Below are 23781 nucleotides of genomic sequence, written 5' to 3' on the forward strand. Positions count from 1 at the left end.
GCAAATCCAAACTCCCACCCGCCAGGAGCACCATGGTTTTAAAGTTTGAGGAAGCGATCCAGCCAAGCAGGATTTTGAGAATGTCAAACACAGTAGACTTAACTAGTTGTTAGAAAAGAAAAGTACCAAGTGCTGTGATGACACTGTTGAAGATCCTGTGGGTGGCACCGAAGAAGGAGCTTGACATTCTCAAAATCGCTCCATCGAAACTTTTATTTTGGTGCTTCCGGCAGGCAGGGGTGGGAATTTGCACATTAGCTAAATATTTATAAAATGCTATCTATTTCTTGAGAAATAACGCCTCAAGATTTGGAAATCTTGACTTCATATTTAGAAATCTGAGCTAAATATTCATAAATCTTAGCTGAATATTTAGAATGAAAACTAAATATTTAGAAACGTAAATATTGAAATCAGGACATTTATGTATAACAGTAAAATATACCATTTAACATTTAGATAAAACATTTATAAATTATATGACGGATATATTTCAAAAATATTTCTCTAAAACTGCATTCAAAGTGATGTTTCAGAGCTAAATGTGGGGAAATGTTATTTGTAGGTTGTGCTGCTTTACAATCAACGCCCCAGACCTAATTGAGTCTGGTTCCGCCCAAGATTTCTGCCTGAGTGTCCATGTGATGTAAATGATCAGACAGGTGTTTACAGTGACCAAAGCTTTGGAGTTTTATTTTTTATTTCACAGGTTTGTCTCCTAAAAAAATAACATATAAAAAGACAGGTCAGAGGGTCCATACAGAAAGATCCTCACTTTGAGGAAACATGGCAAAACAACACATGCTGCTTTAATCAAACATTATTACTGCTACAGTAAGTAGCTAGTTTTGAGTGCACTGCACTTTAAACACCAGGTTCAGTCTGCTGCCTCAGGGTCAGCAGGTAAAGTCACATTGTAATGCTCATGAATATGTGTGTGTGTGTGTGTGTGTGTGTGTGTGTGTGTGTGTGTGTGTGTGTGTGTGTGTGTGTGTGTGTGTGTGTGTGTGGGAGCTAGAAGGAGGGGTAGCCACCCCTGTAGCTCTGGATGAGGCAGATCAGTTCAGACATGTCTGAAACATGAGGATGTTTGTTCATGACCTGCTCCACTAGGCTCTGAGGGAACAGGGCGCTCAGCTGGCTCCTCAGGCCCATCCTCTGCTCTCTGCTCTGGGTCCTGTCGATTAGGCCATCCTGCCCCACTAGCTCTCTGGGTAAGCTGTGAGTCTGTCTGCTGGGGGGTGGCCTGACATGCTGCCTCTCTGAGAAATGAGCGGAGTGCTGCCCGTTGTTGTGAGGGAGCAGAGCAGGGCAGGAGCTCCATGCTGAGTGCTGCTGCTGGACGGAGGACGGTCTGATTTTCTGTTGAGCACAGCTGCAGGGTGCTGCTGAGCTGCTCAGCTGAGGATAGTAACCTCCTGGGTGGATGCTCGTGCCGATGGAGCCTGACATGGAGAAGTCGTCTTGGCCCAGGCTGTAGCTGGCCACCCCACTGCTGTAGGTATGTGGAGAGGGCTCCACACTGTAGGGCACATCCTGGATGTACAACCTGGACATGGAGCCCTCCATGGAGCCAAACGCCTCGTCCACCTCTGGGCTTGGGCTGTGGCGGAGGCTCAGGTGTGTGTGGCTCCAAGGGCTGCTGGAGTCTCTCTGGTAGACAGGCAGGGCACCCGGTGAGACTCTTTGGGTCTGATCCTCTGCACTCAGTGGAGGAGGGGTGGGTGAGGTGTACCTGAGCTCTGGCTGATACGCTTCAGAGTAGCAGAGAGGGTCCTGCAGGTTCAGCTTGGCTCTGTCTCTCTGCGCCCTCAGCTCGTCGGCCACAGACAGCTGTGATTGGTTAATGCGCTCCGGGTGATAGAACTTACACTTAACTCCATAGGTGCACTTCCTCCCTGAAAGAAGAGGTCAGGTGTTATTGATGCTGGAGCTGTGGGCACAGGCTTTCTGTAAACACTCAGCCCCACTCACAGCCCCCCCCCCCCAGGATAATAGATCTTTCTTAACCCCTTCATGACAGACCTCTGGCCTCTTACACCTTCAGTCTGGTCACACCTCAGATTAAGAGATAAACAGCACTCCCTGCTGGCCCTTGGAGGGAGCTCCCTCTGTTTTTAAACTGGTCATCTGCTTTAAAAGCCAAAGTCTGGAGAAATGTGACAGTTTGACTCAGAGCTCCATATATCTGACTTTTGCTCTTTAAAGGGATGGTTCACTTTTTTAAATGTTGTTTCTCACAGTGCCCTTGTAACGCCAAAGTAAAGCTCTGATCAATTTTAAGACTGGCTTAAAGAACCTGATGGACATTTAGGAGGTGTAACCCACCATAGGGACAGTGCTGCTGCCTGTTCTCTGGACTCCAGGGCTTCTTCCTCAGGAAGTCATCGATGGTCGGACCGTTTCTTCCCAGGGGATCATCAGGAGGCATGAACCTGCACAGAAACAGGGTTAGGTCAGGTGTGAGTGAAGTCTTTGCTGCTGTGATGTTTACAGACTCTGTGCACAGACCACCTGCAGCCTTACTTGTCGTTGGCGAAGGTGTACATCAGCAGCCTCTCCTCGATGAACTTCTTCCACTGGGGGTTCTCTGTCTGTAGGTCTCGGTAGTTGTCGTTGGATACAATGATCCCATCAGAGTCGAAGGCCAGCTTGATGATGTAGCGGTCATCGTAGCAGACCACCCTCTTCCCATTTACGCAGCGGGATGGCGTGTACACCAGGATCTTCTTCCTCTCCAGCTCATGGAGGACATGTTGGTCTGTAAACACATGAGAGCTGCTGAGGAAGGTGTGTGGGCAGGTTGCTGTGAGTGTGATCGGAGCTGTGTGTGAGAAACATCACACCACATCTTTCACACAGCAGGGAGAGCCTGCTGCAGACTTGTTTCAAGTCTGCAGTCTCAGTATATCCATGCACAGGTTTCAGTTTGAGTGTTGGACTGGGATCAGCTGAAACCTGCTGGATGAACCTGACGTAGACTGAGCAGCTGACGTAGCATACAAGGACAGTTATACAACAGGAATTACAGCCTGTGTGTTATCAGTGCAGGCTCTGTCTGAGTGATGTTTAACTCTCCTGTCAGGGCTGGCTCTCACTGAAATCATCCACTCTGGTATTTCTCTCCTCTCATATTAAATCTGTCTGCTGTCAGAGTTCAGTCCACCATTTCCTGGTAACCTGTGTACTTGTAACACTCTAACAGGTGTTCTAGGTTTGCCTAGGTGACATGAGAAGGTGAAGAAACATACTTATTAACCTTTTAATACCCTATAATGTCACAATATAATGTTTGAAAGGCCTGCTAGTCATACCTACAGTATCTGGATGTAGTATGGGAGGTTGAGCCTTCAGTTATCAGGCTCCTCTTCTTTGAAATCCTTTACCAGTCAGGGTCCACGAGGCAGAGACCCTCTCTGCTTTGCAGAGTAGACTTCAAACTTTCCTTTTTGATCAAGCTTGCAGTTAGAGCTGGATTAGGCCTGGACCAGCTCCTAGTGATGCTGTTTAAGCTTAGACTGTTACAGACTTAGATTGTAATAGACTGAAACTGTTAAAGGCTTTGACTATTAGTCTAAAACTGCGATAGGCTCAGACTGCTATAGACTGACCCAAAATGTAATAACTGTCCCAAAATGTAACAAACTGTTACATTTTGGGCAACAAGTTCTAACATTTTGGGCTCAGCTTTGTAACATTTGGGGCTAGTTATAACATTTTGGGGTTAGCACTTTTGTTACAATATTGACTAGTTATCACATTTCAGGTTTTTTGATTATTTTGTTTATCATATTTTGGGTCTTTGCTACATATTGGGCTTTAAAAAGGCTGCCTCCCATACTTTTGCACTGACACTTACTATCGAGTGCATAAGAATGATTCTATAATTAGGGGTACGTTTCATGTCCATGGGGTATACTTTTCAATTTTACTAAATGCAAATTTTAAGCAATGACCAATTTGATTGATATTGCATTTTCATTTCATACAAAAAGTTAACAGGTTCCATAATTTATTTAGCAAAAAATGCAAATCATATATTGGAATTTGTGTTTTTTTTTTTTGTGCGGTCCGATTTCTCAAATGCCAGGTTTTCTCTTCAAAATTAACACTAGAATACATGTTTGTCAATATTATTTTCAGTATTTTTTTTTAAATCATTAAAAAATGACAAAGGTGTTTTGAAAACTATTTAAATAATCTGCATAGATAAAACAATTCATTTTGTGTGTGTCTGAGAAATCAGGGTCAACCATGTTACCCACTGAAAAAACCCTATAAATCAGCAATGGTTTGCTCCAAAGTCCCATGACCTAAATCAATTTAAGTCACATCCTTATTTGCGGGAACCATGAAGAAAGTGTTGCATATTTGAAATCCTCCTCATCATATTTCACCAGAGTGATCGTCTGTACATGGTGCGCATTGTTTGTTCATCAACTGTGTTACCAACATTTTCTGGTGTTCTTACTAAAAATGTAAAAAGACCAAACTGTGAAGGAAATGAGCAGAAATATGAGGTGATTGAGGTCAGGTGGTACCATATTCAAGGTCTGCAGTTTGCACAAGAGCCAAAAGAAATGAGAAAATGTCAACTATGTTACATGTGATTTTTGTGCCATAATTATTTTAAATTTTGACTAAAGTATGACATAAAATGATGAGGGACATTTCCAGGGAGCAATGTCTTGAATAGAAATGTTAAATAACTCTTAAGTACGGTATCATATGGATCTATGATGAAAAAACAGTCACAACTTGTGTCCATAACACAGTTGACAAAATAATGCTCGTTTTTTTTTTAACTTAAATGATCAAGAGTTCATTAAAGCTTAAGCTCGCCAGTAAATGAATGTAGTACATTTCAGGTATATCTTTTGCAAACAAACAGAATATGAAGCAAAAAAAGCACTTTTTTTTCCCACTTTTTTTGTTTAACTGAAATGTTCCCCTAACTATAGAAGTACTCTTGACGGTATGGACAAGCACAATGAGCTTTGATTTTTCAGCTGGCACACTCAAAACGGTCAAAAAGTTGAGTGTGGAGCATCGGATACTTCTCACACTCAATGGTCGCCGTATTGGCTACATAGAGGAATGTGTGGGAACAGAGGAACATTTCTGTTTAGTGTTTGTTTTGGGACAACACTGTAAGATTCTGTGCACTAATACAGTCTGTGCGTAGTGTGAGAAGCGTACTTCATTGAAGTGTACTTACAGAAGTGTACTTACAGAAGTACATGATTTGAATCAGAGCCTAAGCCTAAAGCAGTATTTAGCTGAATGCTGCCTGAGTCTACGGCAACGTAGCTAAGAGCTGGTCCAGGACTGAGCCAGTTCTAACGAAATATTCAATCAAAATCTTTTTTTATTAACTTGGTTTTTATTAGCCTGTATGAGCTGTTGTTGTTATTGATGTTGTTGTTGTTGTTGATGACGATGATGGCGGTTTAGCGTGAGATATGCCAGTCACTGTCACTGTCATGTTTAATTCACTGCACTTCAGACGCTCTGATCAAACCAGAGTCAAAGATAGGCTGAGTCGGTGACCGACTGTTGGTCTAGACAGAGAGGCTGCAGACTGACCTCAGCAGCTCAGTCAGGTGAACTCACCTGTGATAGGAGCTTCAGGCCGCGCCTGCTCCTTTCTCCACAGGGGCACGAACACAGTGATGTTTTGCAGGCCTTTGTTCAGGAACCAGTTCACGGCCAGTTGAAGGCCCTGGCATGAAAACACCTTCTTGTCCCCGTGACTGCAAAGATAGAAACAAGAGAGGACAGAGATCACTTCTTCATTTGTGTTTCACAGCACATCATGTGTTTATTCTCTTTTTCAGGAAGTTCACCATGCTGCACACATGGCTGTTGCACACAGCTGCAGAGCTTCCAGAAAACAACGCTGCACAGTTCACTGACAAACACCTGGAGACACATGCAGAGGACAGAATCAGCACAGAGGTAAAGAGATGCAGCTGAAGACTCACCTTCTCAGTGACTCTTCAGGAATCTGTGGGTTTGTGTGTGAGGGTATCTTGGAGTGACGAGTGAGAGGTAGCCAACATGTCACATGTACATCAATAACTCCAACCTCAGAAAAGTTTCGTGTTGACTCTGTGGTTAAAAACTTCCCTAACATGTAGGATAATAGCCCTCAGTTTATTAAAACAGCACAAACTTTGGCTTGATGGTTAATGTGTGATCAGTCAGCAGCAGAGAGAAGAAGAAGAAGAAGAAGAAGAAGAAGAAGAAGAAGAAGAAGAAGAGAAACTAAAGAGGAATTTAGTTTCAGGGATGGTTAGGGTGATAGTTATACAGCAATGATTAAGTTATATCACTTGAAGCTGTTATTGTAATGGCAGTTGTAGTTTAAAGTGAAGCTTCAGGTAAAGTTGTTTAGTAGTTTAAGGTGACGTATGTTATAGTAATAGTTGAAGTTTTAAGTTGAGCTGTTGTAGAAATAGTTCTTGATACAGCACAAGTCTTAGGGTTAGTTATAGTTTTAGTTCTAGTTTTACTTTTAGGTTAAGCTGTTGTTTTAGTTTTAGTCTTGTGTAGGTTTAGCTGTGGTTGTAAAGTTAACTAAACTAAACTCAGATGTATTCATCAAGTTTTATATGGTTGTAGTGTTTGGTGTAGTGTTGTTCCTCTAGGTTTAGCTGTATTTGAACTTATAGGTGTAGTTATTGGTATATGTTTAAGTGTAGATGTGGTTGATGTTTTAGGAGTAGTAGTGGCAGTTTTGATTTTAAGTGTTGTAGTGATAGTCCTGGTGTAGTCATGAGTGAAGTTTTAGGTGTAGTTGTAGTTTTGGTGTAGTGATGGTTAAAGATTAGATGTGTTTAATTTTATCTATTTTGGTTTGGAAGTAGTATTAGGTGTTGTGCTGGCTGTATTTTTAGGTGAAATATTGGTAAAGCAGTAATATTAGTTGCTTGGCACCGCCCTGTTGGCTATGGCTGCCCTTTGCAGCAGCTCTCTCTTCTTTGTCCGTTTTTTGTATTTTTTTTCATCTCTTTTTCGTAATCTTTGTATTTGGAGTGGATCATTACTTTGTATGGCTCATTTGTTGGTCATGGAGGCCAAACTTTTTGTGGCTTCAGTGTTAGTTTACTACTTCTTCTCCTGTGTTTGTCTGGAGATACGACATGTAACCATGGCTGCATTGTTTACATGTGAACTCAGCTGTTATCAGCTTGTAGCATGTCAATGCTAACTGGTGCAAGGCCTGATGTCTTCTCACAAGGTGAGGAGAAGGAGGTGAGGATGACGTGCTGGTTCTCAGGTGTGAGTTAAGAAGTGACGACATCAACCTGTCCTTCCATTCATTGTTATTGGGAACATAAGATCTATCTCCAATAAGATGGACGAGCTAGCTGTGCTAACCCAGTAACAGAGGGAATACCAGAGGGCAGAGTAACATCATGCTATTCACAGACATGGCTAACGGAGCTAATACCAGACACCAACGCCATGTTGGAAGAGCTTCACCTGCTGTGAGCGGACAGGATCCAGGAGACAGAGACTGAACAGACTGCTGAAGAAGCTCAGTCCTGGACCCTGTGGAGGTGGAGACTGGCTGAACTGGACAATGATGGACAAGCTGTCATCATCTATTTTCTTATGAACCTTTTTGCACTTTCTATACACTTTCTTACTTTTGTTTTCTTGATTGCTGCCGTGACTTCAATTTAGTTATACTTGTTACAATGACAATAAAATTCTGTTCTATTCTATTCCATTCTATTTGGTGTAGTTGCATTTATAATTGTAGTGTAATGTGCAGATGTAGTTTCATGTAGGCTATAGTTTTAATGTTGGCTGTAGTTGTAGTATTAGGGATAGCTGTAGTATTGAGTATAACAGTGTAGTTGTTGTATTTGTTGAAAGTGCAGTACAATTTGTAGTTGTATTATGTGAAAGTGTAGTATTATGTGTGGTTGTAGTATTAAGTGAAGGTGTGGTATTGGGAGTAGTTTTAATATTAGGTGTACTTGTAGTATAAGGGGTAGGTGTAGTATCAAGTGTAGGTGTAATATTATGTGTGGGTTTTGTATTATGTGTAGTTGCAGTATTATGTGTGCGTGTGTTTAGTTTTAAGTGTAGATGAGGTATAGGGTGTAGTTGTAGTATTAGGTGTAGCTGTATTATCAGATATGGGTGTAGTATTAGGTGCAGGTTTAATCTTTGTGTCATAATCTTCTGTAAACCTTGATATCAGTTGTTCCTACTTACACACTCTGTTTCACTTCCTGCTGCTCTGACTGGCTGTTTGAAGATCACTTGATCGTTTAGCCTCAAGGAGTGTGTGTGTTGTGTGTGCGTGTGTGTTGCTGCACGCCCATGGGGAATACCCGTGTTGCGATCTGCAGGAAGTGCTAACACTCTCTTTGCGCACACAGGTTTTCAGATCATATACTCCAGCTGCAGCTTTAATGGAAACAGTAATATCCTTGAAGCATGAAGATAGGAGGAGGAGTCAATTATGATACGACAGCTGCCATCTTTAGGCTTCAATACTTTGTTTAAACTCAACACGTGAAAACTTTATGGCGTTGGACTTGTCTCCACTAACTACATACTCAGCAGACTGATTAACAGACAAGCTCTGCATATGGTGGGTCATGACAAGATCAGACTGAGTCCTGCCTGTCATGGATTTTGGTTGGAAGGCCAGGTGAAGGAGCATCAGGAAGGGCCATGATGTTTTTAAGCAGAGATGATAACAGATATTAAACAGGTTTAGCAGGAAGAAAAAAAGTAAACAGCAGGAAGATTAAAAGATCTCTACGAGCTGAGGATGTCTGATCATGTCCGTCATGTCTGTTAAGAAACACGATTGTTTCAGGAAAGAGTGCCAATAAACACAAAGGACATGTCTTTGTGTCCAGCTGAGAGATAACATTACATATATCATCAGCTGGTAACATGTCATGACCAGTACTCGCACTACTACTATGTGTACATACATCTGCGCATACTTCACAATGCTAGTTTTAAGCAAGGGGCAACATCCAGTTAGTAAAAATGAAGCCTATGCGGAAGTGCTAAAAGTTGCTGCTCATCAAGAATCCACTTGAGGCTGGCTGCAGAAAGACCGGAAGTCACATACACACCCAGCCATAAAAACATATTTTTATGGCATTAAAAAACATATTTACAGCCTGGTTCAAAAACGGCTAGGGTCTGAAATGCTGATTTCACTATCGGCATACACTGTACAGTGAATGAATTTTTTTCTGACTTGGCGGTTTAGAAGTTATTAGGATCGTTGATTGTCCAATCGGAGACACAGCTCAGGCCACTTGACTGACAGGCGCCCTGTAGCTGTTCAAAAGGAAACTCACAGCCGGCATAATTACCAATGTGGCTGCGCCCAAAGATTAGCTTAATTTCACGGTATCAGGAACAGACGGGTGATGTTGCGGAGGCTGTCCATGTTTTATACAGTTTATGATTATAAGACATCACAAAGTCCAATTTACATGTGCACCAGTTCACATGTATCCTGATCCACCTGTTAAACTACTAACATAATCATACTTGCTCCTGTTCACATGAACTCTATAGTTTTAAGCGTGTAAACTAATACACCTGGTCACATGTGCTCCTGTGACCTTGTGTAGCTCTACACATGTTCACATATTCACCAAACAACACTTGCTTCTGTTCACATGTGCTTCTGTTCACATGCATATTAATGATACTGTTCACGGGTGTGCTAATACAACTGTTCACATGTGCTTCCGATCCCATGTACACTGATACACCTGTCACATAGGCTTTACTACCTCCGCCAAGGAGGTTATGTTTTTGGGAGTTTGTCTGTCTGTGAACAACATAACTCAAAAAGTACCAAACAAATCTTGCTGAAATGTTCAGGAAATGTTCAAAAGGGACAAAGAAGAAGTGATTTACTTTTGGAGATGATCCGGATCACCATCTGGATCCAGGATTTTTTTTAAAGGATTTTTTATCATTGTGAGATAGGGCTGTTTTCACCATATGTGTTTATAACTCTACTATAAATGGTCAGATTGTTTTGCAAAACAATACAAGACAAGGTCACCATAATTTCTGACAGATGTAAAAGTACAGTCCAGATCCTGACATTATTGAATACTAAGATCCAGAATATGAAACATGTACTGGGTCATCATAATTGTCAACACTGGGAGTATAACATTAAAGTAGGACCAAAGAGTTGCCTGACAATCACAATATGCTTCATGGAGATGTGCACTCCCTGAGTGCTTTTCTTGTTTACATTTGCTCCTGTTTACATCATTACTATTACCCCTGTGCTCCTGTTTCTATGTGCCTCTGTTCACATATATGCGCAGTTCACATGTACCCCAAAACATAAGATGGTGTTTTTTAAGGTGATGTGTCAGCAGGTGAGGATGTCTAACCTTACAGGAAATCCTCAGAGACACACAGTCTGAGTCTACCTGTCTGAGCTTCCACACCTGAGGCTGCAGCACAGTCACCCCTGCCTGGGCATAGAGGTGTGACAGTAAATGCTGAGTCCTCTTCCTCCTTCATGTCCTGGCAGGATTATGTGTTGTGCAAACACCTCTCTTTTGTTGATTCATTTGAATCAAGTTTGATCCACCTTCCTGTCAGTTCATTGCTTTGACTCATAACTTCCTTGTTACCTGGTCTAGGTGGAGTCAAGCTGGAAACCATGAGATCATACTGGCAGAATGTCAGAGCAGTGTCACCTACGCAGCCTGACATGATGGAAAAACATGTGAGTGTGACCTGCAAGGGTAGTGTTTTATAAGAGAACCTAAAGAGCAGAAAAACACACACCATGTTTCACTTCCACATCTCTACAGAGGAAGTGTGTGTGATCAGTTAGAGAAAAAAAATTTGACTCCCACAGACTCTTATGAAACTGAAAACAGTTGTTTGTCTCTGTTAAATCTCAGGTTCAGCTTCACTTATTGTTATTATTGAAATGCTTTTATCTGCTACGAGCGAAATCTGTAAAATCTTAACTGATCTCTGAGAGCAAGCAAAGTTTAAACTTTAAGTCTCTGAGCCACAGGAAAATAAAATGAACCTCCACACTGCTCCTTCTGTCTCTCACATCTTTAACTACATCATATTTTTGTAAAAAAAAAAGAAAGAAAATAAATCAAGTTTTACCCGAGAAACACTTTAACTTGATCGGAGCTTGGTTGTTTTGTACTAACTACTTTATAAAGATGGAGATCCTCCACCTGCGGCTGCACAGACTCAAAGAAGAGACTCACCTCATGGCCACGTTGCTTCCATCTATGACTACAGGTCTGAAGCTGGAAGCTGGCTCTTGGTCTGGTCCTCCTCTTTGTGGACTGGGACTGGGGTTGCAGCCTCTGGACACCAGCTGGGGACTATGTGGGGCGCTCTTGTTGCCAGATGTGCGGGTGTGACAGGTCTTTATGAGCTCCTCCAGGATGTCATTGGTTTGGGCGTCGTGCCTGAGGCTCTCCAGCACCCTCAGGATGTCTTTCTGACTGAACCCCAGCTTGAGGAAGCGCTCCACTTTGGCGTGCTGCTGGTGGTGGTCCATGGTGGATGATAACTGCGATGGTGTTCTCAGGACTGTGGGGCTGGGGGTTCCTCCTCGCCTCCTTATTTAGGTTCAGTGGCGTCTCCACGGCAGCAGCTTGTGTTTTGGAACAGCTGCTGAAAGGAGGAAGGTAACATCCAATCAGAGCTGAGGTCTCACGGGGCTTTTGGTCCTGAAGCTTCCTGACTGAACCTGCTGCGGTTTGTTCGAACTCATGACTGCAAACACCAACGTCACGCTGGTTCAAAAAAGCCCCTGTCACAGTTAGGAGGAAGCTGAGGGTCTCCACTGATCTCTGATTTCACCTCCTTAGCGATTGGGGTCAAAGCGAGCAGAGCTGAAGGCAGCGTGGGCTCATCAGTGAGTTCTGTTTTTATTGTTCATACTGGAAACCCCCCTGAGCTGCAGCCATTCATCAGATCTCACTGATGTTGTTAGACTGATATGACTCAGTCCTCCCTCACAGAACAAACCCAGAAACAGACTTCACACCTCCAGCAGATGCAAAGAAACCGAACAAGAAGTGTGGCAGGGAGTGTCAAGTGAAAAAGCACATTAATCTATCAGACGTGTTTTCTTTTTAAACTCCATTCGATCATGCGAGATTGACTCTCCTGCTTTTGATGTGTCACTGAAACACTTGCAGAATGAGGAAACAGATCTGAGAGCAGTCTCCCCTCTATTTCCTCGTTCTATCACACATCTGATCTGAAGTGCTCCGACATGAGCCAGTGGCTGTCACTAAGCGTTACAGGTAGAGCTGTTTCTATCCTGCCAGGTTCAGCTCTGACAGGCATGCTTCAAACTAACCCCATCCTGCTCTGAACCACATCCTCTAACTGTGGAGACGACTTACCCTCAGAGACTAAACACACCTCTGAGAGCCTCGCATCCAGACTTTAAAAACCCCAGAGAACACCTGACCCAACTTCAGCCCCAAAACTTCAACCAAGACCAGTCTGAACAGGACCACAGTCTACACACGCACACAGCAGTCACACTCAGTACTTACTCTCAGCATGTGGTGGATCAGAGCCTCTCTGTCCCAGCGTGGAGCTGCTCTCGCTGTCTCATTGTGGAGCTGCTCTGTCTTTGTCTCTTTCTCTCCCTCTCTCTCTCACACACACACACACACACACACACACACACACTGAGGAAGTGAGAGCTGCCTGCTGAGAAAGCAGCTCTGCAACCAGTAAAGAAGAGGTCTGAGAGTGATTCAGGGATCAGTACTTCCTCCTCCAGGACGGGTTTGGGAGCCTGAGGGATTTTTCTCTCTGTGTCGTTGGCTCTTCCTGATTCGCTGTGTTGCAACAACAATGAATCAGAGTGTGTGAAGCCTGCCAAAGTCACACCAAAGCTGCTGTCACAGAGTTCATTGATAGTTCTCAGGTTGTTCTTAAGGAATACACACTCCTACACAGTGTCCTTTGTGTGGTTTTTAACCTCAGATTAAAGAGGAGCAACAAAGGGAGATTAGGAACTCATTCAATTACTTCTTTGTGCACTCATACAGGAAATGTTTGTCCAAAGTCATGATATGAGAACTCAAACTCTCACAGATGAACTCCTCCACACTTTGTCACTCTTATCAACACCTTCACTGTGTCACCGATGACTGATTCAAACCTGAGAGTTTATCTTTTTGACCCTCTGACTCCTCTCACCTCTGCAGAGAATCATCCAGCGTCTAAAGACAGCTACAGGCTGCACTTTCATCTTGATTTTAACAACAATCCCACCTCCAACAGGGAAGAAAGCTTATCAAAGTTTAGCAACAACACCTGGGGTGACCGATCAGATAGTAGGGGCTTTGCTGCCTAGCGTGGACAAAGCACAAATACTTCAGTCAAATTATTAACACTCCGCATCAAATCCTACTTAACCATAAGTCAAAATTTTACCTGTAGACAAGGTCCTAAAGTATGTACTTTTAAAAATACCAAAATATTTAAAAATAGAATGTATTTTTCTAATATCAGTACATTGCTGTATTGTTTTCCTCAGTGCTTTTAAAGAACTTTTTAACTCTGAAACCACCTCATGATGGACTGACTTACCTGTAGAACCACCTGCTACAAAAAGTTTTGAGAAACACCTGTAAAAACTTGTGCTTAAAAAATACAATAAAAAACAATGGCAGCTATTTTCATGTAATATTTGTAATCTAAACATCTACACCCCCTCCGAATAAAATAAATAAAGGAATGAAGTATTTTTTTTTCTTTTAAAAAAGGAAATCAAAGAAAGTTAACAGGTTTTGTGTGTTTAAAAAAACACTATTAAATCAATGTGACATATGTTGCTGAGTAATGTCAACAGTTGGCTTAAACCTAAAACTGAAAGAGAACACCAAGTAGCAACCTCAGGTCTGAAAATATGAGGCAATGAGGAAGTGCTATAATCTGCAGCCCGTCCAGCATCCACTTGAGGCTGACCCCAGAAGAACAGGAAACCACATACACACCAGACCAAAAGAAGCTGTTTATAAAGAACAAATGAACATATTTACATCTTTATACAAAAAAGATTACCGGTATGAAAAGTGTATTCCTCTAATGGCACACACTGTACAGAATAGAGATGGGTAACTTTCCCATTTGAAAGGATGGGGTAGAGATGCCTGGTACCTGGCAATCAGTATCGGTACACTGAAAAAAGAAAACAGACCAACTTAAAGTATTGCTTCAATTGGTCGCACATAAATTCATTAAGTTATTTGAAATGATAATAAGTTCAATCAACACAATGATTAAGTCAAAGAACTTGAAAATGTGATTGTTCTCAAATCAACATTTTGCATCAATCCAACTTAAAGTTTTCCGTTGTTTCAACTTTATAATTTGCAAAGCCCAAAGGAAATTCTGGTGAGGTGGTTTTATACTTTTTGCACTGTAAAAATGTGACAAGTTGAGCTTACTTAAAAGAATCTAGGAAAACAACTGCACTAAAAAAAGGTTAGTAAATATAACTAATGGTCTTAGGTTTAGTTGTCTACTTGTAAAGTTTACTTTACAGCCTATGCAGTGGATATTAGACCCCGCTGTACATTGAGATGTTAACCTGCCAAGGACACAGGCTTTCTGTGCGCCACATGGCATGGACCTGCTGTCTGTGCCCTGTGGTATGGACCGTGTCCCTTTTAACGTTTAATGGGTTATATGTTAATAAATGAGATGTGTTGATAGGCTAAAGCTATGATTAGAAATGATGGGTTTTGTCTTCAGTTATATTTAGATTACCATTACTAAGCGGGTATTTTAATTTTGTGTTTGTTTGTTTTTTTTTTTAAACAAATTTAGAGAGAGATAACAAGGGGGCATAATTAAAATAATTGACACAGGAGTTTTTCATCGGTTAGAAGCTTTAATTGTCAGTTGTTGTTTTTTTGTTTTTTTTTCTGGTTGATCAACAAGCCCTTAGAGCAGAGATCTCAAACTCGTGCCAAGGAGGGTCAAGAGGCTGCAGGTTTTCTTTCCAACCAAAAACTCCACCAGCTGATTTCACCGATTGGTTCTTGCTCTCTGCTTGAAGGTGAGGTAATCGGTGAAATCAGCTGGTTTCAACTGGTGGAGTTTTTGGATGGAAAGAAAACCTGCAGCCTCTTGGCCCTCCATGGCATGAGTTTGAGATCCCTGCCTTTGAAGATGGTTCATTTTTATTGTCTGACTTAAGATCAAACCCCTAACATACCCTACTCCCCCTGCTGGACATTAATATATTGTAGGCTGAATTGATGTGTGAAAGTGGTGATGATGCTGAGCAGGAAGTTTTTCTCTAAAAATACACGAAAAGTGAAAGACTAAACCTGTCAAAGTTGGCATGCAGTCTGTGGTTTCAGCCTCAGAGCATCAGACGTGACGTTCACTAAACCACCGTCAGATATCTGATCCTGTTATCTGAACAACAGCTCACTGACAGACAGGTTCCTGTTTCCTCTGCTGTCATGTGTCCCTCATGTGCACACGCTGATTCACAATCTGCCATTACAAACAGACACACTTCTATTTTAACTCTTTTATTGGTGAAATAAAGCAGGGCGAACGAGTGACAGGCAGGACAAACAAGAACAATGATTAAGAGAGCAAACATGAAGCAACTGTCAGGACTGTCAGTCACTGAGCCAACATCAGCCTCAGATCCTCAGATCTCACAACATAAATATCATCAATAACGATAAAGAACGTCATCAGAGATAACAATGATAAAGAAAGCAATCCCACAGCAGCTGAGTGAACAGCACAACTAGTCACTGAGCCAACATCAGCTGACTGTAAGTCAGTCTGATAGGAGCCCAACACAGAGGGAGGTGACTGCTGGTGATGTTTAGGATTCAACAACAAGAATAATAACAACCTTTGCTATAGGCAAAGGGACACACCATGCATGATTCAGCTGTGAAACTAAGTTATACTGAACGTCAACTGGTAGAGAAGTATTTGCAATAAGCAATACTTATTGACTGAATGGAACCACAAGCAGAATTTTGCAGCTGTTGTGCAAGTTAAAAACAATTTATCTTGGGCAAAAAGTTTGCTTGACTCTGTGATACATTTAGTGTCTATGAGCACCATCACCCACTGACATAAAGGTGAGATGCTTACCAAAGAGTGCATTTTGTTTTTGAATCAAATGATGGGGGGAGCAGATCTTCTATACACAATACTTTTTTTTGTTCAAGACATCTTTTCCCGGGAAAGTAAAAAGTGACAATTGAGGTTATGCATTTATTTGTGGTTATGTATGCTATTGGTTGAACGTGACAACAATCAAACTTTGTAAATTCTGTTTGTAGTGTAGTTTAGTTTTCAGAAGGTGAGCAGACTGTTTATTGTTACAGTCTGGTGCTCTGAGACGTGTCTGAAACCACCCAGTAAATCCTGGTTATGTCCTACCAATGCTCATCTACCAACTCCAACCTCACCAAGCAGAGCTAACGTAACCTCACTCTTCATTTTATTGATAGACTCTCAAGTTTGAACAGACCACTGCAGAATAACTGCTGACTGTGGGTTGGACTGAACATTATTACAAACAGCTTAACTCATGTTGTAGCCCGTGCTCTATCACTCTCCTGTTTAGCTTCCTTTTATTCTTCTGTCTTTTTTCTTTTTGAGCTCAGCTCAGCTCAGCATATTGCAACACCTCAGTAGTCATCGTGTGACACAATCAAACTCCAAACTTTGAAGCATTGATTTGTCAAGTCATAGACGGGTGTAACAAAGATAATCTGGTCATTTTTCAAAATAAAACACTGTTCAAAATCAGATAATAAATCAAACTGAAATAATGTAGGTTGAGGATATTTTATGTACGGCCTGGTATTAATTGACCCACAGACCGGTACTGGTCCACGCCCTTTGGGTTGGGGACCACTGCTGCATCAGACAAAACAATTTTAAATTAGGACTTAAAATTTGGCAGAGTGAAAGTTTAAAACACTCATGGCTCAGAGGCAAAGAGGATTACACTTTGATTTGATTGAACTTTCAATGGGAAACAGAAATAAACAAAAAAGTCTTCATTGCATGCAGATATGAAAAGATCAAGAAAAAATAGTCTGAGTTTTCTTTGAGCTTACCAGGTTCGGAAGTCAAAGTCCTGCCTCAGTCTGTAAGCATCCAGTCAAGCAGCTGATGATTAGCGTTACTGCTTTGATGAGCCTCATTCTCATTGGAGTAACAATTTTGGATTTCATTATAATAAAACTAGAATTTCCTCAAAATCATGTTCAACAAACAAGAACAAATCATCAAACAACATGAACACAAATAAATCATGTGATTCAATCATTCTAAATAAACAAATCAAACACATATCCACATACCAATTCTTGAATGTTGATATCAACACAAAAAGCTTTATTGGCTGAGTTAAATGCAAGATGGCATGGAATGGCTCCAAATGTAAAACTGTAGTTAAAGAAAATTCCCATATAGACCCAAGAAAAAAAATAAAAATAAAATAAAAATAAAATAAAAAAAATACCGAAACAAAAATTTGGTCCCCAGTTAAGAAATGGCGAATGGTTCATTCAGCTGAAAATCCTAAAACATGGTACATTTTCATAGCCAAACCATAATATCAAAGATTTTTTGGAATAAATAAACTTTTTTCCTCTCCGTACAATTGTACTCACATTTTGAGTTTTATTTCCATTTCATTCTTTTTGTTATGTGGGGTTTCAGTCAGGAAATCATGACTCAAGATACAATGAAGAATGAACCCATTGCCTTTAGGTGCTCATAGAGCAGGATTTGTTCCCTGAGTAGAAAAAAGGAGAGTTCAGTACTTTCAGCACAAATAACAAAATCTGGGAAATGGTGCCATCCAGTGGTGTAATGGGCAAATCACCATTTTAGGTCCCCTATGTTTTACATCATTGTGTAACTAAGATGAGCTCTCCTTTGAAAGAATTTTAACAAAACGTATGTTTTTCAATGTTTTACGTTGATATTTATTACAGGACAGATTACGCAGAGCGAGTTTTTGTTTAGTGTCTCCAATAAACCAGTAACAACTGTGTCTGCCGTACATATACTACTTACAAGTGTCTCACCTGATCCTGGAACTTCCACTAAAACTCTTATAGCTTGGGAAGGAAGGATGTTGATAACTGACATCTTCTCGATCACTGCTTCTCAGGTCTTTGGAAACCTGGCGCTCACCCAGACCCCTCAATTTTACAAATAATTTTGAGCCATAAGGTGGATTCATCTATGGGATCAATCTTTTTACCTTTTCATCTCGAAGCTAAAGCTAATTATGCTTTTGAAGCCCCAGTATTTCTATATAGAACTTTCATGTTGCAGTGTACTCATATTATACCAAATATGTCCTCCAACTGATCACAACACCTGATGAAAAAAAAAAACATTCTGTATCTATGAAATGTAATTTGAAACATAAAAAAACTTTTAATGTCTGACCTGTCTGAGGGGACCATGTTGGGTGTTGCTGTTGCAGTTGCCCGATCCCAGGGACAGCACTTCGCTGGCTGCATTCCTGAGGCCAACTGCAACAGCTGGTATGTATGAAGGTTAGTGGCGATTGGGTGTTTTAAATATGTGTCTAAGTTGCCCACATGTGGGGTTTATGTTTACAGTTTAAAATGTTTTTATCATTTTTTTTTAAATAAATGAATAAATTGAACTTATACTTAAATCCATTTTCAAACATTGTTTTCATTGGTTATTTCTTTTTTATGAATTATGAAACACACAATTTGAGATCCATCAATGCTGTGCAGTATTGCATTAACAACTGCCAGTATCTCCTCTTAATCTGTCTCGTTATCATTCACTGCTTTCTATTTTCTTTGCACTTGTCTGTACTAATCTAGACTGAATACAAACAGTGACACAAACAAATCATTAGATGTATTTTAACTTAAACATCCGTACAGCATGTTTCTTTATTTGTTGTTAATGAATTGATTTTATATGCACACAGAACTAATATATCTTAGTTATTTTTTCTTTACATTTTTGTTCTCATGTTTATATCTTATACTTGTAATTTCATAGTATTTTGAAGTAATTTAAAATGTAAGAAAAATCCCAGAAGTTCCTATAATTTGAAATTCTCTTTTGTTTATTTTATTTCACTTTAAGAAAACCAGTCGAATTTTCAGGGCCTGAACATGCTACAGACCCATGGTTCTTTCATGCAAAAACCTTGGTCACTTCAACCCTCTTGCATATTTTTGGAACAGAGACACCCTCTTTTTTTCTAAATATTAGGGTACCCAAAATGAAGTCAAGCAATATTGTGGTGTAAATGGCTTCTGAACAAAATTCAGAGGATGGTCCACCTTACAAGAAGGAAGTATCACCAATACACAAAAAAGTGATTATCTCAGCCATGCATACGCCAATCTTACCTGAACACAGCATGAATCATGAGGGCCTGACCACATCCATTTAATTTTTATTTAATCAAAGTCTTAGTGCCCCCTTGTGGCAGCAGGTAGTTTCATGCTGCTACCCCAAGAGCTTTATTTTTAGTAGTGTTGAAAATATCTTCATTATCTTTATCATCTTCAGCTCAAAATATCCCTGAAATGTTCGTATTGATATGTGGAGAGAAAATGAGTTTTGCCAGAGGGAGTGGTTTGCATGGTGTGGTGGGTGCTGATTTTGACATTAAGTGTCACCATAAAAAATTTCAACTGTTCTCGCTCAGCCATACATTGGTCATATCATATCACATGCCCAGCAGGACTTAGGTAAAGTTTTTGCTGGCACACCGTCTTGCCCTTTCTGTTTTATTATGATTTTTTAATGCTATCACTTCTGGGAAGCACTTACTTTTCCCTCTTGGAAACTTAGAGAAGAGGGTTGTGTACAGTTTTAGTGGGTGTGGCTGTGGTTGTTTGTAAAATTTGAAACTCTATATGGTTAATTCTGTGTGTGGGGGATGATGAAAGACTGTAAGCCTCTGGCACAACACTGCTGTCCATCTTACACACTCTCTGGCATTAGAGGAAAACTCAATACCTGTCTCATCTGGGGTTTTATTTAACTTAGACTGTCATGGCAAATATAACAAACGTATGTGAGTTTACAGGCCTAAATAGTAATAGTACAGTAAAAGCTTGGTTGAGAAGCCTTCATTTTGTTACAGTGCTGTACACACTTTTGGTTTCACAGAAGTGCTGAAGGCTACAGAAATGTATCATCACACTTTAGAGGGCTGCATCTATTTTCAAAGTAAAAAAATAACCATATTTCAATTGAATTTTTAAACATATAATTATTTTGAAAACATTACTGTACAAACTTCATGTTGTTAATTTATTTTATTTTATTTTATTTTTTCATATCTGTACTTTTTACAATTAAATATAAAACTATCAATAATCCTTTCATCTCCACAAATACTCAAGCAAATAAAATTATTATACCATTTATTATTTTAAAATTACAAATTGTAGCATTGTCCTATAGAATCACAAATTGTGAATTCACCATTTTACCAGCAGCACTACCCAATACTCTAGCTTTTGAACTGTGTGCTGCTGGGAAAGTCAAAAATGGGCTGGTCCTTCTCCTCCTTAGAGCAGATATCAAAAATTATATAGTTACTAACTATAATTATGTTGTTATATAATTAGAAATGTTTTATTTGAAATTAATTGGAAAGGAAAATATATCTCATATTTTGGATCTAAATTCACAGACCTTTTATTTATTATTTCAGTATTTTGATTTTTAATCTCATATTTGCAACTTTCTATCACATTATTGCATTTTAATATCATGGTTTAGATCTTTATCGTCATAATCTTTGACTTCCTTCTTATAACTTTGACTTTTCAACTCCTCAAAACTTTAACTTACTGACTAATGACAATGAATTCATATCACATAACTGCAGGGTTGAATCACATTGTTTTGATCCTAAATCTTAAAAAAAATGTTTTTCTTGAGTTTTTCTTGAACCATAAATTGTGATTTTTTAAAAATAATTAATTAAAACTTTTATGTCATAAATTTGATTTTTTAATTTCACATTCTTGATTTTTTTTTGCTTAATTTCAACTAGGTATCTCATAAATTGAATTTAGTATCTTATGATGTTCACATCTAGTTTTTAATTTCCATTTTTGTCTCATTATCTTGTCTTTTTATCTAAAATGTTTTACTACCACATACTTTCCTGTTTTTATCTCATTATTTCAAATTTTCTGTTAAAATTTTGATTTGGTAAGTTATTTTTAAATAAATCTTAGACCTTTGATTATGTCAGATTTTCGATAATCAATTTAGATTTTTTTGTATCAAACTAGTTACACCTGTGTATTGCTACTGCAACATTTTAGTTCACAGTTTTTTTTTTCCTTATAATCTTTATTTTCCTCAAATAACTTTGACTTTTTAACATTCAGGTACTGTCTCAGAATTACTTATGACTTATTATTTCAAAATTGCAACTTCAAATTACACAACTCTGACTTTTTATCTCATAATGTTAATTTTCCATATTTTTCTTCAGAATTGGGTTTAGTATCTCATATATATATATATATATATATATATATATATATATATATATATATATATATATATATATATATATATATATATATATATATTACAATTTCAACTTTTTGCCTCATCAACCTCAACCCAAGTTTTAAATCTTATTAGTAAGAATTTGACACAATTTAAGTTTTAAGCTCATAATTTAGAGGTCAACTGTTTTTCACCTGGTTGAGTTGGTCCTCCATGCACACTGTGAAACACTGTATCAGCAAACATCGACGGATGACGGTGCTGGCTCTGAGAAGCTGGAGAAGGAGTTTGGAGACTCTTCGACTTTCTTTTCCCCACGGACACAGGTCAACATTCCGCTAAATATTCCTCTCGCGGGACTGTCCTGCCCGAAGCATCGCGAAGTTTCCTGTAACATTGTATGTTGGTGGCAGGAGTCAGACGGCAGCCAGCAGCAACAACCAGCGGAGGCACGTCCAAGAAAGGTGGAGACTCCTGGTTAACTTCCTGAACAATAATCTTCAAACACCGCTAAGACAGAACTGGGGAGGGTACTGCTGCTGCTTGTGCAAGGACGAATGGCTATACGGCTCACTTTACTTCTTTTTGGGCAGTGAATCGACACATTCTGTCGGTGGTCGGTTAAACACATCTACCTGAGTGTAACTAACCGTTAGTGAGACTACTGAGACGGAGATTCCCAGCGCTTGGTAGCGAGGTGGTGAGGCGGACAGGAATGGGTGAGTTTTCCATGATGTGGCGCTTGTGTGTGATATCCGTTCATGTCAGCTGCTCCTCCTTTCTGATTTAACATACAAAGCAGGCTAAATACGCATGAAGCGTGAATACAGGGGCCTGTAACATCAGTGTTCCTCCTGGTTGTGGTTTTTAGGAATACAAACATGGCAATCATGGAAGCTAGCTGGTTAGCCCAGTTAGCTAGCCGTTCAGATAACAGGATAACGCCACCTACATCCTTAGATTTGGCTGCATGTCGAACTACAGGATACAGGAGCAACCCTTCAACAAGGCCTCTGTAAAACTGTCCAGAAAAAGCTTAAACAGTCCATATTCACAGTTTATTATTGTCTCCGCTGTCCTCAGTATCTCTGCTCAAAGTTAGGACTGTTAATATCGACATGACTCCGCTGGCTAGAAAACTTCAGACGTGAAGTTTGGGTCAATCCCTCTTTTTTCTTTAGGCTTCTTTAATGCCCAGTAAAAACAAATGTTTACTGTACGTACTGCTGCGTGCTGTGCATGTCATTCTTTGACAATCAGTGACAGTCTTTCTGAAAGTTTCCACACCCAAATGCATAGTGTAAGGCTTCACTTGTCATTGCTTCTTGCCACTTACAACTTGAGGGGTCTTTTTCTGGTATGGGCCATGATCCAGATCCTAAACCTTTCCAACGAAGGATGCCATTTACTTATGTTAAAAATGGTGAATCCACTTCTCTGTTGCTTCAGCAGGACATTTTACAGTAAAAGTTTCTATTAACAATCAGTAGTGTCTTCCTTGAAGTGTATGCCTAGGTTAAATGTTTTCCCACTGAAGTTTGCTTTTATGATGAGCCTGCCGCCTATATGTAGAGGAAGCAGTCATCTTTGTTTTTATCTTCGCGAACCAAAGCACTGTATTATGAAACCTACCCACTGCATCTTGCTAGATTTGCAGGCTGAGGTTTGGGGGGTGGTGTGCAGAAGAACTTTGCTATGCAGTAAAACAGGTTTTTAAGCTCAGCCCTTTAAACCTTCAGATGTGAAAGGCAGAATATTTGTGGTTTTGACAATATTAGTTAAAGGTCTGCTGAGTATATCACTGCTCTGCATTGTTTCTGTGACTCCCACTAGGCAAAAAGCGTTTAAATGATACCAGTAGTGAGGATGAAAGTGTCACGTGACCCATGACATGGTATTTTGAGTGCAAAGAGAACAACAAAAACAAAACACAACAACATGTTTTCCTTTTGAAACATGTAAAAATCTCTCCATCAATGAAGTCACTACAGCATACTTCATTTTCAAGTGTTAATGTTGGGACACTTGGTAGACATGGTGTTTTAAAGTTTCATTTCTCTTCCTTGGTTCACTTTTCCTCATTTTCCTCAGGAAGTTCATTGCTGAGGATTCCTCAGCTGTGTTTGAACACGTCCCTGGTGTGTGTATGTGTATGTGCAAGCCTGCACCTTCTCTGTTTGCTTCCACTCAGTTGATCTTATCTTACCT

The 23781-nt window shown here is 40.0% G+C and overlaps 2 protein-coding genes across 3 annotated transcripts in view; one reads left to right on the forward strand and one right to left on the reverse strand.

Moving 5' to 3' along the window:
* Nucleotides 1–751: 751 nt before the first annotated feature.
* Nucleotides 752–21916, reverse strand: LOC141801751 (endoribonuclease ZC3H12A-like). 2 transcript variants are annotated; one of them, XM_074684987.1, is made up of 6 exons: nucleotides 21768–21916; nucleotides 11259–11673; nucleotides 5614–5753; nucleotides 2527–2761; nucleotides 2329–2435; nucleotides 752–1898 (listed from the first exon to the last, which is right to left on the reverse strand). In XM_074684987.1, exons 2-6 carry the CDS (start codon nucleotides 11555–11557, stop codon nucleotides 1015–1017), a joined length of 1665 nt encoding a protein of 554 aa, XP_074541088.1. In that variant the 5' UTR covers nucleotides 11558–11673; nucleotides 21768–21916; the 3' UTR covers nucleotides 752–1014. The 2 variants fall into 2 exon arrangements, with proteins under 2 accessions (XP_074541088.1, XP_074541087.1); XM_074684986.1 differs by lacking the exon at nucleotides 21768–21916 and adding an exon at nucleotides 12570–12633.
* The window catches only part of cd2ap (CD2-associated protein), a 33270-nt gene continuing 31405 nt past the window's right edge, over nucleotides 21917–23781 (forward strand). The window contains exon 1 of the mRNA XM_074684985.1: nucleotides 21917–22292. Within this exon, the coding sequence (XP_074541086.1) occupies nucleotides 22289–22292 (4 nt within the window). The 5' untranslated portion in view covers nucleotides 21917–22288. The remainder of the gene's footprint in view (nucleotides 22293–23781) is intronic.

Source organism: Halichoeres trimaculatus, unplaced genomic scaffold (assembly GCF_033239565.1).
Source record: "Halichoeres trimaculatus isolate MK-OKI-2021-1 unplaced genomic scaffold, fHalTri1.1 fHalTri1_scaffold_13, whole genome shotgun sequence".
NCBI lineage: Eukaryota > Metazoa > Chordata > Actinopteri > Labriformes > Labridae > Halichoeres > Halichoeres trimaculatus.

Excerpts from the sequence above, each read along its gene's own strand:
- LOC141801751 (XM_074684987.1), bottom strand. The coding sequence starts at position 11,557 with ATGGACCACCACCAGCAGCACGCCAAAGTGGAGCGCTTCCTCAAGCTG. Across the intron at positions 5,754-11,258 it reads GGAAGCAACGTGGCCATGAG|TCACGGGGACAAGAAGGTGT; the intron begins GTGAGTCTCTTC and ends CTATCTTTGCAG. Across the intron at positions 1,899-2,328 it reads GCAGCAGCACTGTCCCTATG|GGAGGAAGTGCACCTATGGA; the intron begins GTGGGTTACACC and ends CTCTTCTTTCAG.